This window comes from Colias croceus, chromosome 27 (assembly GCF_905220415.1).
Source record: "Colias croceus chromosome 27, ilColCroc2.1".
NCBI lineage: Eukaryota > Metazoa > Arthropoda > Insecta > Lepidoptera > Pieridae > Colias > Colias croceus.
In genome coordinates, this window is record NC_059563.1 from 6,441,172 (window position 1) to 6,454,163 (window position 12,992).

Genomic DNA, 12,992 nt, shown 5'->3' on the forward strand with positions numbered 1-12,992 from the left:
GATTTTGAAGTCTTTCTTAAGAAAAGTGTATGTTTTATAATTTAATAAAAAATTTATAACTTATATATTAATAAATTATCATTATTATAGTAGGTAGGTACTTGAAATGTAAGATTTCTCGAAACTACATAGATGAGTTTCTCGATATTGTTTTGAAAAGCTTATGCTGAGTTGTTAAAGCTGATAAAGTCCTACAAGTGGGAGAAACCGCAGTATAAATCTATTGTTATCCTAACAATTCGAAATGTAATGTTGTAAATGCGAAAGTAGCTCTATCTGTCTGTCTATCTGTTTTTCACGCTTCAACCACTGAACCGATTTGGATGAAATGTAGTACAAAGATAGTTTGAGACATGAGAAAGGACATAGGATAGGTTTTATTCCGAACCTCGGATATTTATAGGGAACGGGAACTGTGCTTTTTTCCTTTACTTTACTACGCGGGAACTAAATTATTTTTTTTACAAAAAGATGAAGTCACATGGAAAACTAACTTCTATAGGCACTTTTGAATCGACAGAAACATACCCATTTACTAACGCTATCAATAAAAAAAAATATTTAATTTACTACGTAAATACATACAGCCAAACAATGAATACTACTTATACATACTATATCAGGTGTTTTAGTTTTTTTCAAGGATAATTCCATCATTATCGATATATGAAATGTCAAGGACACATGACCTTGAAATAATCGTAGCAGGTGTAATGTTAATTTTTGAAAAGCAGCTGACGTATAAATAACTACCATTTAGTACATCACCTTTGTAGAAATACTATATAGGTTGTAATTAGTACTTTTTGCCTGTTTGTACGCGTGCCAATGCAATATGGTAGGTTAATAAATATGTTTTCTTATTCGTACCTTTTTTTTTTTTTTTTTATGGTGTTTCTCAATGTTAGCCAGAAGGGCTTTTACATTTTAACGCGGACGCGGGGGTGAACTGAAGGTTCACCCTGGTAGCGACATGCACAAGGGCGTCCCCCCTTGACGGGGACCACGAACCTCGGCTTGAGCTGTCGCTTGAGTGGAGGAGGCCAGAAGGGCCCTAATCGGACGGGCGCTCACCCGGGTGGGCGCGGGAACGCGGAACAAGGGACCTCGTCTTCGCCGGCGAAGACGGTGTACGCTTTCTGCTGTGGTGTGTGCGGTGTCGCGGTTTGTTCGACGTTGGGCTTCAATCGCCGAGTCTAGCCGTGCGTTAGCTTTGGTAATATCATCGTCGGAGTCGTCCAAGACATGTCTCGGCCGCCTACGACGATGAGTGGGATCGGGTTTCGCGACGTATGCGATGGCCTTTGTCACCAATGGGTTAGGGTGGTTTTTAGCCTTGTCGAAGTAGCGCTTAGACGCTTGCTTCATCCATTGGGCTATGGTGGGGAGTTCTAAGTCCCTATGTAGGTCCACGTTACGCACGAACCAGGGCGCTCCAGTCGCTGTTCTCATGAACCGCGACTGAATCGTCTGGAGCTTGTGTATGGAGCTGGGAGCGCAATGCGCTTCTTATTCGTAGGGTCAGGTGACATGTTTATAGTTTACATACTTTAGATGCGTTTCAGAATATTGTGTATTGAATAATAATATACGAACCTATAGGTATATGTGAAATACTGATGGGAGACAGAAAATTTTAGGACATCACAATATAGTTTGTTCACAATTAAAAAGTATAAGTGGCACCCGTTTTAGGCTTAGTTCGAAGAACTAGCCTGTATATACAGGCACCAGTATAAGTAGGTATAAGTATTAGGCACAATATTCCATTAATATCTACTACGTCCTATACTACCACTTATCATAAGTAAATTTAATACTCTTAATTCTTATGTCGGACTACCTACACACCTTAAACATTTTTTTCTATCGTTTTAATATTAAAATCATCTTCAAAACATTGAAACCATACTCAAACATTCCTCTTAAAGATAATACAAATACCGCATCCACAATTCGCACATTCCGGACGATCGGTGGCAGTTTTAAATTTCCTCGCAATCGGCGGACACCGGACGTCCGAACGGACGGCGCGTTCCGGATCCCATCCGACTAGAGCTTAATGTTTTGTATTCGATCGGCTTAATGAATTGGCGGTGAGCTCTTGGAGTATAATCCTTGATTACTATAGAAGAGCCATTTTAATAGGCAACATTTGACAGTTCAACAAAATTCAACAACGTAACCTAGTAACGGCGACATGTTATTTCGTTTTGTTAGAACTGCACATTTGCTCAACTTTTTTCAATTACGATTAAATATTTATGATAATAGTGACCGATACAAGTAATTTTACTGATATACCATTCTAAACATAATAAACAATTTCTAATTTAAAGAACTGACGTCGCTACAATTTTGTGTCAATAAACCTTTTTTCTTTTTAACGAACCAGAGACGAATATAGTAGCGGTCCACCCCGGCTTCAGCCGTGGTACATGTTTACGTTTTCCCTCCATAAGAACCATCCTCGTACTTCAAGGAATATTATAGAAAAAAAAATTTCGAAATAAGTAGGTTCAGCCGTTCTCGAGTTATGCGCTTACCAACACATTTTAGATATTTTATCTAGATTAGTAACAAATATTTTATCTTTATCCTTTCACCGACTTTTCCTACTATATTTCAACATATATACTATATACTGACCATTATATTAAGAAACAACACTAAAGCGAGACAAATTAACAATAGCTATGAACAGGAAGACACGGCTATTGTAAGATTAATCTATTCTTCATATTACTTGAACCATTTCATCGAAGTTTATGTAATTTGTTTTTTAACCAATTTCCTAAAAGGGGTTATGTTTTTCTAATTGTTTGTGTGTTTGTATCTTTTACCAGTGTGTAGAGTGCAAAGTTCTTAATTCGTTAAAATTGTAGTATTTTTTTAGAATCACACTGAGTTGGCATATTATTAAAAAAGCTTGAATTTGGGCGTCAAATTTAGTCTTCAATTATTTCGTACTAGGTTTTAGCTTTGCCCGCGTAGTCCGAAAACTCGCATGGTTCCCGTTCTAGTGGAATTTTCGGGATAAAAACTCCTATGTGTTAATCCAAGTTACCTTCTTCGTGTGTGCCAAATTTCATGAAAATGGGTTCAGCAGTTTTTGCGTCAAGGAGTGACAAACATACAAACGTTCACATTTATAATATTAGTAGGATATATTATATTTAACTCAATGTAATATTAATATTTGACTCATATATAAACTACAATCAGTACTAGAACCGAGGGGTCCTGGGTTCGATTCCCGGTTGAAACGAAGAAAAAAAAATGTCTCGGTCTGGCAGGACACAGAAGGCCTACTTACCTACTTGTCCCTAAAGATAATACTCGACCAGTGAAACAGACGTATGCATAATGCATCTGTCCCTTACCCCACTTGGGGACACGGGACTTACAATGAGTACTACAAACAAGAAATACGCACTATTTTTTCAAATTACATATTTCCAATTAGTCACATATTCCAAATACGCATCTCTATAAACTAACTATGTATCACCTGATGACATTTCCAATTTGAAGGTCAAGAACAGCAGCTGGAGCAGGTGCCTATAATAGTGCCCCAAACACCTGGCCTATGGCGCTTGCTTATGTATGTGTATTATTAAAAACTTAGACTAAATATAGACACTAAATATAGGTTATCGATTGTGATGGCAGAAAAATAAATATAATCTATACTATAAATTTTATAAAGCTGAAGAGATTGTTTGTTTGAACGCGCTAATCTCAGGAACTACTGGTCCGATTTGAAAAATGTTTATGGTGTTAGATAGCCTATTTATCAAGGAAGGCTATAGGCCTATACGTTATATCATCACGCTAAGACCAACAAGAAAGAAAGGAGACAGGGAAAAAGACAGAATTAAAATTGTTGTATTTAATATGAAAGTGAAAGAAAACTTACATTTATAAATCTGATGCTGTGAATACATTTGTTCGTATTTTAAACGTGCTCTAATATTCTGAAATAATAGCAATATGCTCCAATAATCACTGTAATAAATTCATCAAACAAACAATCAAATCGAAAATAATCATTATTTTACGACCGCCATACTAAATGCACTATTCTTTAATATATAATATAAATCTCGTGTCACAATGTTTGTCCTCAATGGACTCCTAAACCACTTAACCGATTATAATAAAATTCGCACACCATGTGCAGTTTGATCCAACTTGAGAGATAGGATAGGTTTTATCCCGGAAATCCCACGGGAAAGGGAACTATGCGGGGTTTTCTCTGAAAACGCGGGCGAAGCCGCGGGCGGAAAGCTAGTCTTATATATAAAAATGAATCGCAAAATGTGTTGGTAAGCGCATAACTCGAGAACGGCTGAACCGATTTCGATAATTCTTTTTTTATTATATTTCTTGAAGTACGAGATTTTATGTAGAGAAAACGTAAACATGTACCACGGGCGAAGCCGGGGCGGACCGCTAGTTTAAAATAAAATTCCTTCATAAACCTCATCTTTAACTTGATTATTCCGCAGCTCAGTGCACGAGCGCCTCTTCATACAAAATACACTGTTTTCCGAAATTATAAGTATGTATTTACTAAAACTATTACAAAACACACAAAACTATATAAATGTAACAGATAATCGGTTCGAATGTCTGTCCGTGTGTGCTATTTTCCCTATATAAACTTGTATAATTAAAACTAGACAACCGATTTTGATGCGGTTTATTTCAATAGATAGACTGCATCTCGAGGAAGCTTTTAGTATATAATTTGTTAAGTTCTGAACAACGCAGGCAAAGCCGCAATCTACCATTAATTATTTGTTAAACAGTTAAGTATTAAAAATAATTATTAATACATAATTATTTCTCCATTTAATAATTAATATTAATTTTTAGTTTTATATCAATTAAATTTACGTTTTTTGTACATAAGAACCATCCTCGTACTTCAAGGAATATAAATACTTAATAAAAAAGATTATATATAGCGACCTACCTATATAGATTTTTATTATTATTCTTCTGTATTTAATCTAAACCAATTAAAGCTAATCTCCTCCGAAACGGCTCGACCGATTCTCATGAAATGTTGTTTGTTTGATTGTAATGAATAGGCTCATCATCAAAACTACTGGACCGATTTTGATGAAATTTGGCACAGACAATCTTTAGACCCTGAGAAAGAACATAGGCCTATAGGAACATAGAACTTTTTATTGCGAAATATGTACCACGGGCGAAACCGGGGCGGACCGCTAGTTTGTAAATAAAATAAAATAAATCATGCCCGCAAATGACCATTGCAATTCACGCACACACACACGTAATTCAATCATGAAATATATTGTGGCCCTGAAAAGGGCCGTTGTTGTTTTCATAGTATAATATAATAATAAACACAAAACGCGAGCGAGCGGGCGTTCGATCAGTCGAACACGCCACGCCGTTGTCCCGACGACACGTCTTGGACGGCCGCTCACTTGGAGCTCGTGTACTTGGTGACCGCCTTGGTGCCTTCGCTGACGGCGTGCTTGGCGAGCTCGCCGGGCAGCAGCAGCCGCACGGAGGTTTGCACCTCTCGCGACGTGATGGTCGACCGCTTGTTGTAGTGAGCGAGCCGGGACGCCTCCGCGGCGATGCGCTCGAAAATGTCGTTCACGAACGAGTTCATGATGGACATGGCCTTCGAGGAGATACCGGTGTCGGGGTGGACCTGCTTGAGCACCTTGTAAATGTAAATGGCGTAGCTCTCCTTCCTCTTGTGCTTCTTCTTTTTCTTGTCAGACTTCGAGATGTTCTTCTGCGCTTTGCCGGACTTCTTTGCGGCCTTTCCACTCGTTTTTGGCGGCATCTTGTTTTATATAGTATAAGTTCAATCAATTGAAACTGTAGACTGTACTCAGTACTGTAAAAATATTTCACACCCGGTATAGATCGCGCCGCACGGCGTTACGGCCGTCGGTTAGTAATGCGAGCTAGCACTTTTGGTTATCGGCCAATACCGTGGAGCGTAAGCGTCCCCTCCACACAGTGGGCGGTGAACATGCGGTGAATCATTAGCTGGGTCCACACCGGACGATCCAGCGATCCCGCGATCCGCGATCCTGGATCGCGGAGCATGGATCGTGGATCGTGTTAGGCCGATTCACTTTAAAAACTTGCGATCCCAAATATGCGCTCCAAGCGATCCTAAGGCGATCCGTGATTCAGCCAGTCTCTTGTACAATATGCAGTCATACGTACAACGGCGGCGTCTTGCCGTTGCAGCAGTGACTTTTATAATACTTAAATGTTTGCGCAAAAAATAAAGAAAAAGAAATCGACGGTTTTGGGTGAAACAATTTTACAAAAATCGATTGGCATCTGGGACTCAGCCGCGCGCGATAGGATCGCGGTGGATCGTCCGGTGTGGACCCAGCTAATTAGATGTTTTCATTTGTCATTTTTTTATTTTTTTAAATCACATAAGGCTGAGGTAAAATAACAATACAGACTACAGTCGAATTTTGGGAATCATCAAGGAGGATTTTATTTAATATCCATGCAGTCCTTTTTGTGTGTAAATAGAGAAGAACAGTTGGAAATTGTTAATTCTAAAAACTATATTTTAGCGTGGGTACAGTTTTGAGTTTTGATATTAAATCAACAGCTTTACGTTAGGTCAATCTTAAAAATATGAAACCTTATTTGTGTTAAAAATTAAATTGTCTTTTTTTATAATTGACACCAATAAATCAAACTGACGATGTCTGTCAAAATAAATATCCATACTTAATATTATAAATGCGAAAGTAACTCTGTCTGTCTGTCTGTTACTCAATCACGCCTAAACTACTTAACCAATTTGCATGAAATTTGGTATAGAGATATTTTGATACCCGAGAAAGGACATAGGCTACCTTTTATTGCGAAATATGTACCACGGGCGAAGCCGGGGCGGACCTCTAGTATTATTATAATTTAAATTATGTCTTAGTGAACATGCCGCTATGAACACACCATTCTTTATCTGTCGAAATCTACGAAATATTTCGATTTGAATGTTTTACAGTAACAAATAAAAATATTAATACATATCCATCCACATATTAAGTTAAGTTATAAAGAGGAAAGGTTTGTATGTATATATGTATGGTTTTCACGCATAAACTACTGAACCGATTACAATTAAATTTAGCACACATATAGTGGGTAACTTGGATTAACACAATAAGATAGGTTTTATCCCAGAAATCCCACGGGAATGGGAACTATGCTGGTTTTCCTTTGAAAACGCGGGCGAAGCCGTAGGCGGAAATCTAGTATTGAATAAAATTATATTACTTATATAAAAATTTGTGAGTGAAATATTCTGTAACAGGTATAAAAATATCGAGCTAAATCCAATGTACGTAATGTACGTAAGTAGTAGTAGTAGTAGAAATATTATGTTTTTAAATCCATCATTTTTATTTCAGTTTGTAACTTCACATTCCGATATATAGAACATGACACCATGATGGTATATTTATGAATTAGTTTTTAGGATAACCACAAAAATGCACAAATTAAGCGTCGTCTTTATTTCTGGAAATGATGAACATAGGTACATAAAAATATGTAATTGTAGCGTTATTGGTAAATGCAATCCAATGCAATGCAATCCAATTAGGCCTTCTTCTCCGTCTTCTTGGGCAGCAGCACCGCCTGAATGTTAGGCAATACACCGCCCTGTGCTATGGTCACGCCGGAGAGGAGCTTGTTCAGCTCTTCGTCGTTACGTATGGCCAATTGCAGATGTCTCGGAATAATTCTAGTCTTCTTGTTGTCGCGCGCCGCGTTGCCGGCCAACTCGAGAACTTCAGCCGCCAGGTACTCCATCACGGCCGCCAGGTAAACCGGGGCACCGGCGCCCACGCGCTCCGCGTAATTGCCCTTCCTGAGCAATCTGTGAATACGGCCGACGGGGAACTGCAGACCGGCACGGCTGGAACGTGACTTTGCCTTCCCCTTCACTTTACCGCCTTTACCGCGTCCAGACATTATTTACTGTTTTCTTTGATAATATAATAATAAACGAAAAACTGATACGTACGTACTTGATACGTACAACGATACGCACCGATCACTAAAGTATTTTTTTTAGGTATACCATTGGATTTAATATATATTTTCACGTGTATCCTAGTGATTGCGGTGGGCATGACGCCGTGAAATGCGAGCGAACACAAACGACGAGCGATGCGCAGTGAACACGACCGTGTCAAATAATAATAATAATTTTTTTTAAGCGAGGCTTCATCAAGACCCATACATACATGCAAATGATAATGATAATGATAATGTTTTTTTTTTTCACATTTCGCACATACAATATAGGTAAGTACCTAAGCATTTTTTAATTATTTTTCTTTTTTGATGCGCTGTACAGCATCCCCAAATATTATTATTACTCATATTTGTAATGATTTTATAGCAAACTTTAAAATATTAATTTAACATTAATATTCATAATATTAATTTAACATTAACAGAAACGGATTGTGTTGTCTAGACAACCATCAATAATAAATTCATACCAGTACATATAGGTTTTAGAGAGTACCTATTTTTAACACATCATTTTTAAGGTAGAGGAAAGTTTATTATTGCATACAGCCACAGGGAGTCGGGCGTCGGGCGGTCGATCGGATGGATGGATGGACGGATGTATGTATGTGTATGTGTTTGTGTTGAACCGATTACAATGAAATTTAGCACACATAATAATATTATAGAGAGTACAAGTGAAATCATAGCGAGTGTTGTAGTTTTGCGCGCGAGGGGAAACATAATATCCATAATACAATATTATATAATATTGTGGAATCAATGAATCGTATGCGGCCCTGAAAAGGGCCTTTTTGTAGTTAATTTGTTTGTTTCAAAATCATCGCCGTGGTGATCGTACGCCCATCTTTATTCGTACCATCATGATGAAGTATTAAAGGCCGAATCGATTGCATGGAAGAATTGACGTACGTACGAACGGACGGACGATCTTTGAAGTAACACAATTACTATGTAAAAACAATTAACCGCCGAATCCGTAGAGGGTACGTCCCTGACGTTTCAGCGCGTACACGACGTCCATTGCGGTGACGGTCTTCCTCTTTGCGTGCTCGGTGTAAGTAACGGCGTCGCGGATCACGTTCTCGAGGAATACCTTGAGAACGCCGCGCGTCTCTTCGTATATCAAACCAGATATACGCTTGACGCCACCCCTGCGAGCGAGACGACGGATCGCGGGCTTCGTGATACCCTGGATGTTGTCACGGAGCACCTTCCTGTGCCGCTTAGCGCCACCTTTTCCGAGCCCCTTGCCTCCTTTACCGCGGCCTGTCATATCGCCGACTGTCTTGCGTGATTCTACTCGTTTACTTGCTTACTCGCTGCGTGCCCGAAAGCTTGTGCGCTGCGCGCTATTTTCACGCGACTTTTATACACACACATTATACACGCGTTACGGTCGGCTCGCCCTCGACGCGCGACGGAGACGGATAGATATATCGCGCGCGGGACTACGTTAATAATCTTTGAATAATAATAATAATATCGTATAAATATACGTATCGAAATCATAAATTCAAACTCAATCACAATAATGGACAACATTTAATTTTTTTTATTTAATTTTTTAATCGCATAATAATAATAATAATAGAAGGGCGTAGGGATGTGACGACCCCATCGCCCACGGTTGGAATATCTATTGTTTACGTGACAATAGATATTCCACCCGTGCAGTCAGTCAACCCGCAGGACACCTTGTGGCGGGGTGTCGGGGAGTAGCGACCCCGCGGGAACCGAGCGCTCCCGGGGGAGGCCCCTGTCTTCATCTCCGGCTTGCCTTCACCGGCCGGTCGGAGTGAAGCCTGACGAGGACAGGATCCCCACCTCTGGCTTGCCTTAACCGGCCGGCCAGAGTGGAGTCGCGAGAGCTTTTAGCTCGAAGGGTGGATGCGAATCGTAAGTGGCGAGTGGGCACGTGATGCTGGACCCTCAGGGAGCGCGTGATCGGAGTTTAAAGTCCAGGGACGCCTCTCCACCCTTAGCTGCTCACAATATGTTGCCCCCTTGTCGCACTATTGCAGCGACTTATTTCGGTGGCCCATACAGTGAGAGGGCGAGTCACCACCTGCCAACATATTTTTACTTTATTTTAGTAGAAAGGCAGGTGCCATAGTTTCCAATAGTCCCCAAATACCGGCCCACTTAACATCCCACTCCATAGCCCAGTTCATTTTGTTTTCCACATCTCGAAATAGTCCTACATCGGCCGCAGACTGCCTAGGACTGTATCTCTATAGTGCAGTCATGGGCAGGCTGCGGCTGGTGTCCCACAACACATTAAAAGTCTCAAAGGGCCTCTGCGTGTTGGATCCGTGTCCCCACGTAAGCCTTCCAAAGATCCGGGTACCGTCCTTCTGGTGGTACCCGAGTATTATGGAAATGAGAAACATAATAATAATAGACCGGCATTTCTCCGCAACTCGACGTCAAGCGCCTATTTTGCATGAGAGAGGGAGGTGGGGGAAACCAGCTAAAACTGATACCCGAGCTCCTCCATGAAGCCAAGCAGCTTGTGAGGGTTGCCAAAGGCTTCGGGGAGGGACCCAGGAGACCCCAGGTATCTTGCCCTGTACTCCGCAACCCCCTTACATTCCATGATGACGTGGGCTGCCGTTTCCTCGGTCGCCATGCATGCTCTGCATAGCGGACTGTCTGTGATCCCTAGATTAAAGAGATGCTTGTTAAAGGGGCCGTGCCCTGTGAGGGTCCCTGTTATTACACGTAGTTGCACTCTACGTAGGTTGAGAAGCCGACGTGCAAGTCTCGAGTCAATGTCCGGTAGGGCTTCTCTGGCTTGCTTGCAGTCAGATCTGCTTGACCATTCCGCTCTCTGAGCAGTGCTATCGAGCTGGGTAATCATCATCCGGGTCCAGCTAGCAGGTAGCGGTATAATGGGAAAAGGTCCCATGACCGGTGTTTCAGATGCCCTTCTGGCTAGTATATCAGCAGCATCGTTTCCACGTGAGCTACTGTGTCCTTTTATCCATTGTAATACTAGGGAATTTCCCAGGTCACATACCTTAGTTAGGGCTAAGTGACACTCAAGGGTCAACCCTGAAGTGATTTCATGGCTTTTGATTGCCATGAGTGCTGCTTTGCTATCCGATAGGATCCGAATCGAATAGTTTGTTACATTTCTTTTAATTATGGCCGAAGCTGCAAGTAGAAGTCCTAGGCATTCAGCCTGAAAGACTGTATTATGGGGTCCCAAGGGTTGCGAGATGTTAATGTTTAGGACCCCAGCACCCGTACCATTTCCAGTCTTGGACCCGTCCGTGAAGATTAGAAGGTCTTCAACGCTGTTGTGTTCTGACGTGTATTCACGTAGCTGTATCTTATATTTATTGTCAAAGATGAATTGCTTTGGGATCTTATCACTTATGGCAAGGAGTGAGGACTCCTTCTCAGCTGCTATAGTTAAGATCTTACTGTGTGCTGTAGGCAACATTCTCCAGAGGTTTTGTGTCTTTAACCTTACAGCTGTCGCTAGAGCTTCTTGTCTTACAAAAAGATGTAGGGGTGGCAGGTCGAGCATTGCCTCAATCGCAGCATTGGTGTTGTGCTCATGCTGCCAGTGATTGCCAGACAGGCGAGTCTTTGAAATCTCTGCAGTTTGCTTATAGCCGCCGATTGTTGTGTCCTTGGCCACCAAACCACAGAGCCGTAGGTTAGCATTGGTCTTATGACGGTTTTGTAGAGCCACATTGTGATTTTCGGGGAGAGCCCCCATCTATTACCAATCATTTTGTGGCATTGCCAGAAAGAAATGCTTGTTTTTTCGATCTTGTTTTCAAGGTGTTTGTTCCGGTTAAGCATATTTTAAGAGAAATTAAATAAAAACGATAAATTTGATGATGACGTCATACATACGGAGGAATAAAAAATGCGCCTTAGCTTAATTTAAAAATAAATAAAGCTTATAATTTTGAAATGTTGTCTAATAATATAATTATCGTCATTAGGTACTTAATTAACTTACTTGTGTTGTTATCATTATCCTACTAATATTATAAATGTTACTATTTCACGCAAATATTACTGAACTGATTACAATGAACTTGGATTAACACATAGGATAGGTTTTATACTGAGGAAAAAAAAATCGACACAGCAAATTAAATAAGTAATAATTATTATGAACCAACTCTCTATATAGATCCCTCGTAGTTATAAAATAAAACTTTATACAATATATATATAAAACTTTATATAATATATAATATATATTTATAAAACTTTATATAATATATAAAATAAAACTTTATAATACATTAGAAGAATTATTATTTAAGGTTAATGGCTACTGAATGATTACATTACTATAATCAATTCATCAGATAATAGTTTTCAGATTTCAGATAGTAGTTTTCACGTGATGTCTTCACATACAGACAAAAATTTTTTTAATCACATATTTGGGTTTGGTATCGATCCAGTAACACCCCCTGCTATTTATTTTTTCAATATTTCCAATGTACAGAATTGACCCTTCTACAGATTTTTTATATGTAATAGATGTAAAATAAAACTAACTTCAGCTTAACTTGGCACGAGTCGGTTTGCACCTGTCATTTAGATCGTGTGGTATAAGATATAGAAAATTTATTCTATACGACGAAGAAGCAACGAAAGCAACATCGTAAACTAGAGAAAGAGCTTTGTAGTTTTCGTGTAGATTAAGATGTTATATTTGTTCTGTTCTTGTCTGTATTATTTATATCTGTCAGCAATTAATTCTTATTAATGAACTTTTTTAACCCTTTAAATTACAACTTGATTAAAATATACTTACTAACAAATCCGAATAGTTTGTTTGTTTGAACGCGCTAATGCCAGGAATAGTTGGACCGATTTTTTTTTGATATCTACTGCGTGCTACAGGCTATAATAAAATATGTAACATGTGTGAATTACTG

The 12,992-nt window shown here is 39.6% G+C and overlaps 4 protein-coding genes across 4 annotated transcripts; all 4 read right to left on the reverse strand.

Moving 5' to 3' along the window:
• Window positions 1-5,437: 5,437 nt before the first annotated feature.
• Window positions 5,438-5,836, reverse strand: LOC123703818 (histone H2B). Its single transcript, XM_045651977.1, has one exon. It carries the CDS (start codon window positions 5,834-5,836, stop codon window positions 5,462-5,464), a length of 375 nt encoding a protein of 124 aa, XP_045507933.1. The 3' UTR covers window positions 5,438-5,461.
• A 1,696-nt stretch (window positions 5,837-7,532) lies between these two features.
• On the reverse strand, window positions 7,533-8,088 carry LOC123703817 (histone H2A-like). Its single transcript, XM_045651976.1, has one exon. The coding sequence runs from the start codon at window positions 8,005-8,007 to the stop codon at window positions 7,633-7,635; it is 375 nt and encodes a 124-aa protein (XP_045507932.1). The 5' UTR covers window positions 8,008-8,088; the 3' UTR covers window positions 7,533-7,632.
• Window positions 8,089-8,845: 757 nt separating this feature from the next.
• On the reverse strand, window positions 8,846-9,376 carry LOC123703819 (histone H4). Its single transcript, XM_045651980.1, has one exon. The coding sequence runs from the start codon at window positions 9,347-9,349 to the stop codon at window positions 9,038-9,040; it is 312 nt and encodes a 103-aa protein (XP_045507936.1). The 5' UTR covers window positions 9,350-9,376; the 3' UTR covers window positions 8,846-9,037.
• Window positions 9,377-10,546: 1,170 nt separating this feature from the next.
• LOC123703686 lies at window positions 10,547-11,806 on the reverse strand. Its single transcript, XM_045651766.1, has one exon. It carries the CDS (start codon window positions 11,804-11,806, stop codon window positions 10,547-10,549), a length of 1,260 nt encoding a protein of 419 aa, XP_045507722.1.
• Window positions 11,807-12,992: the final 1,186 nt, after the last annotated feature.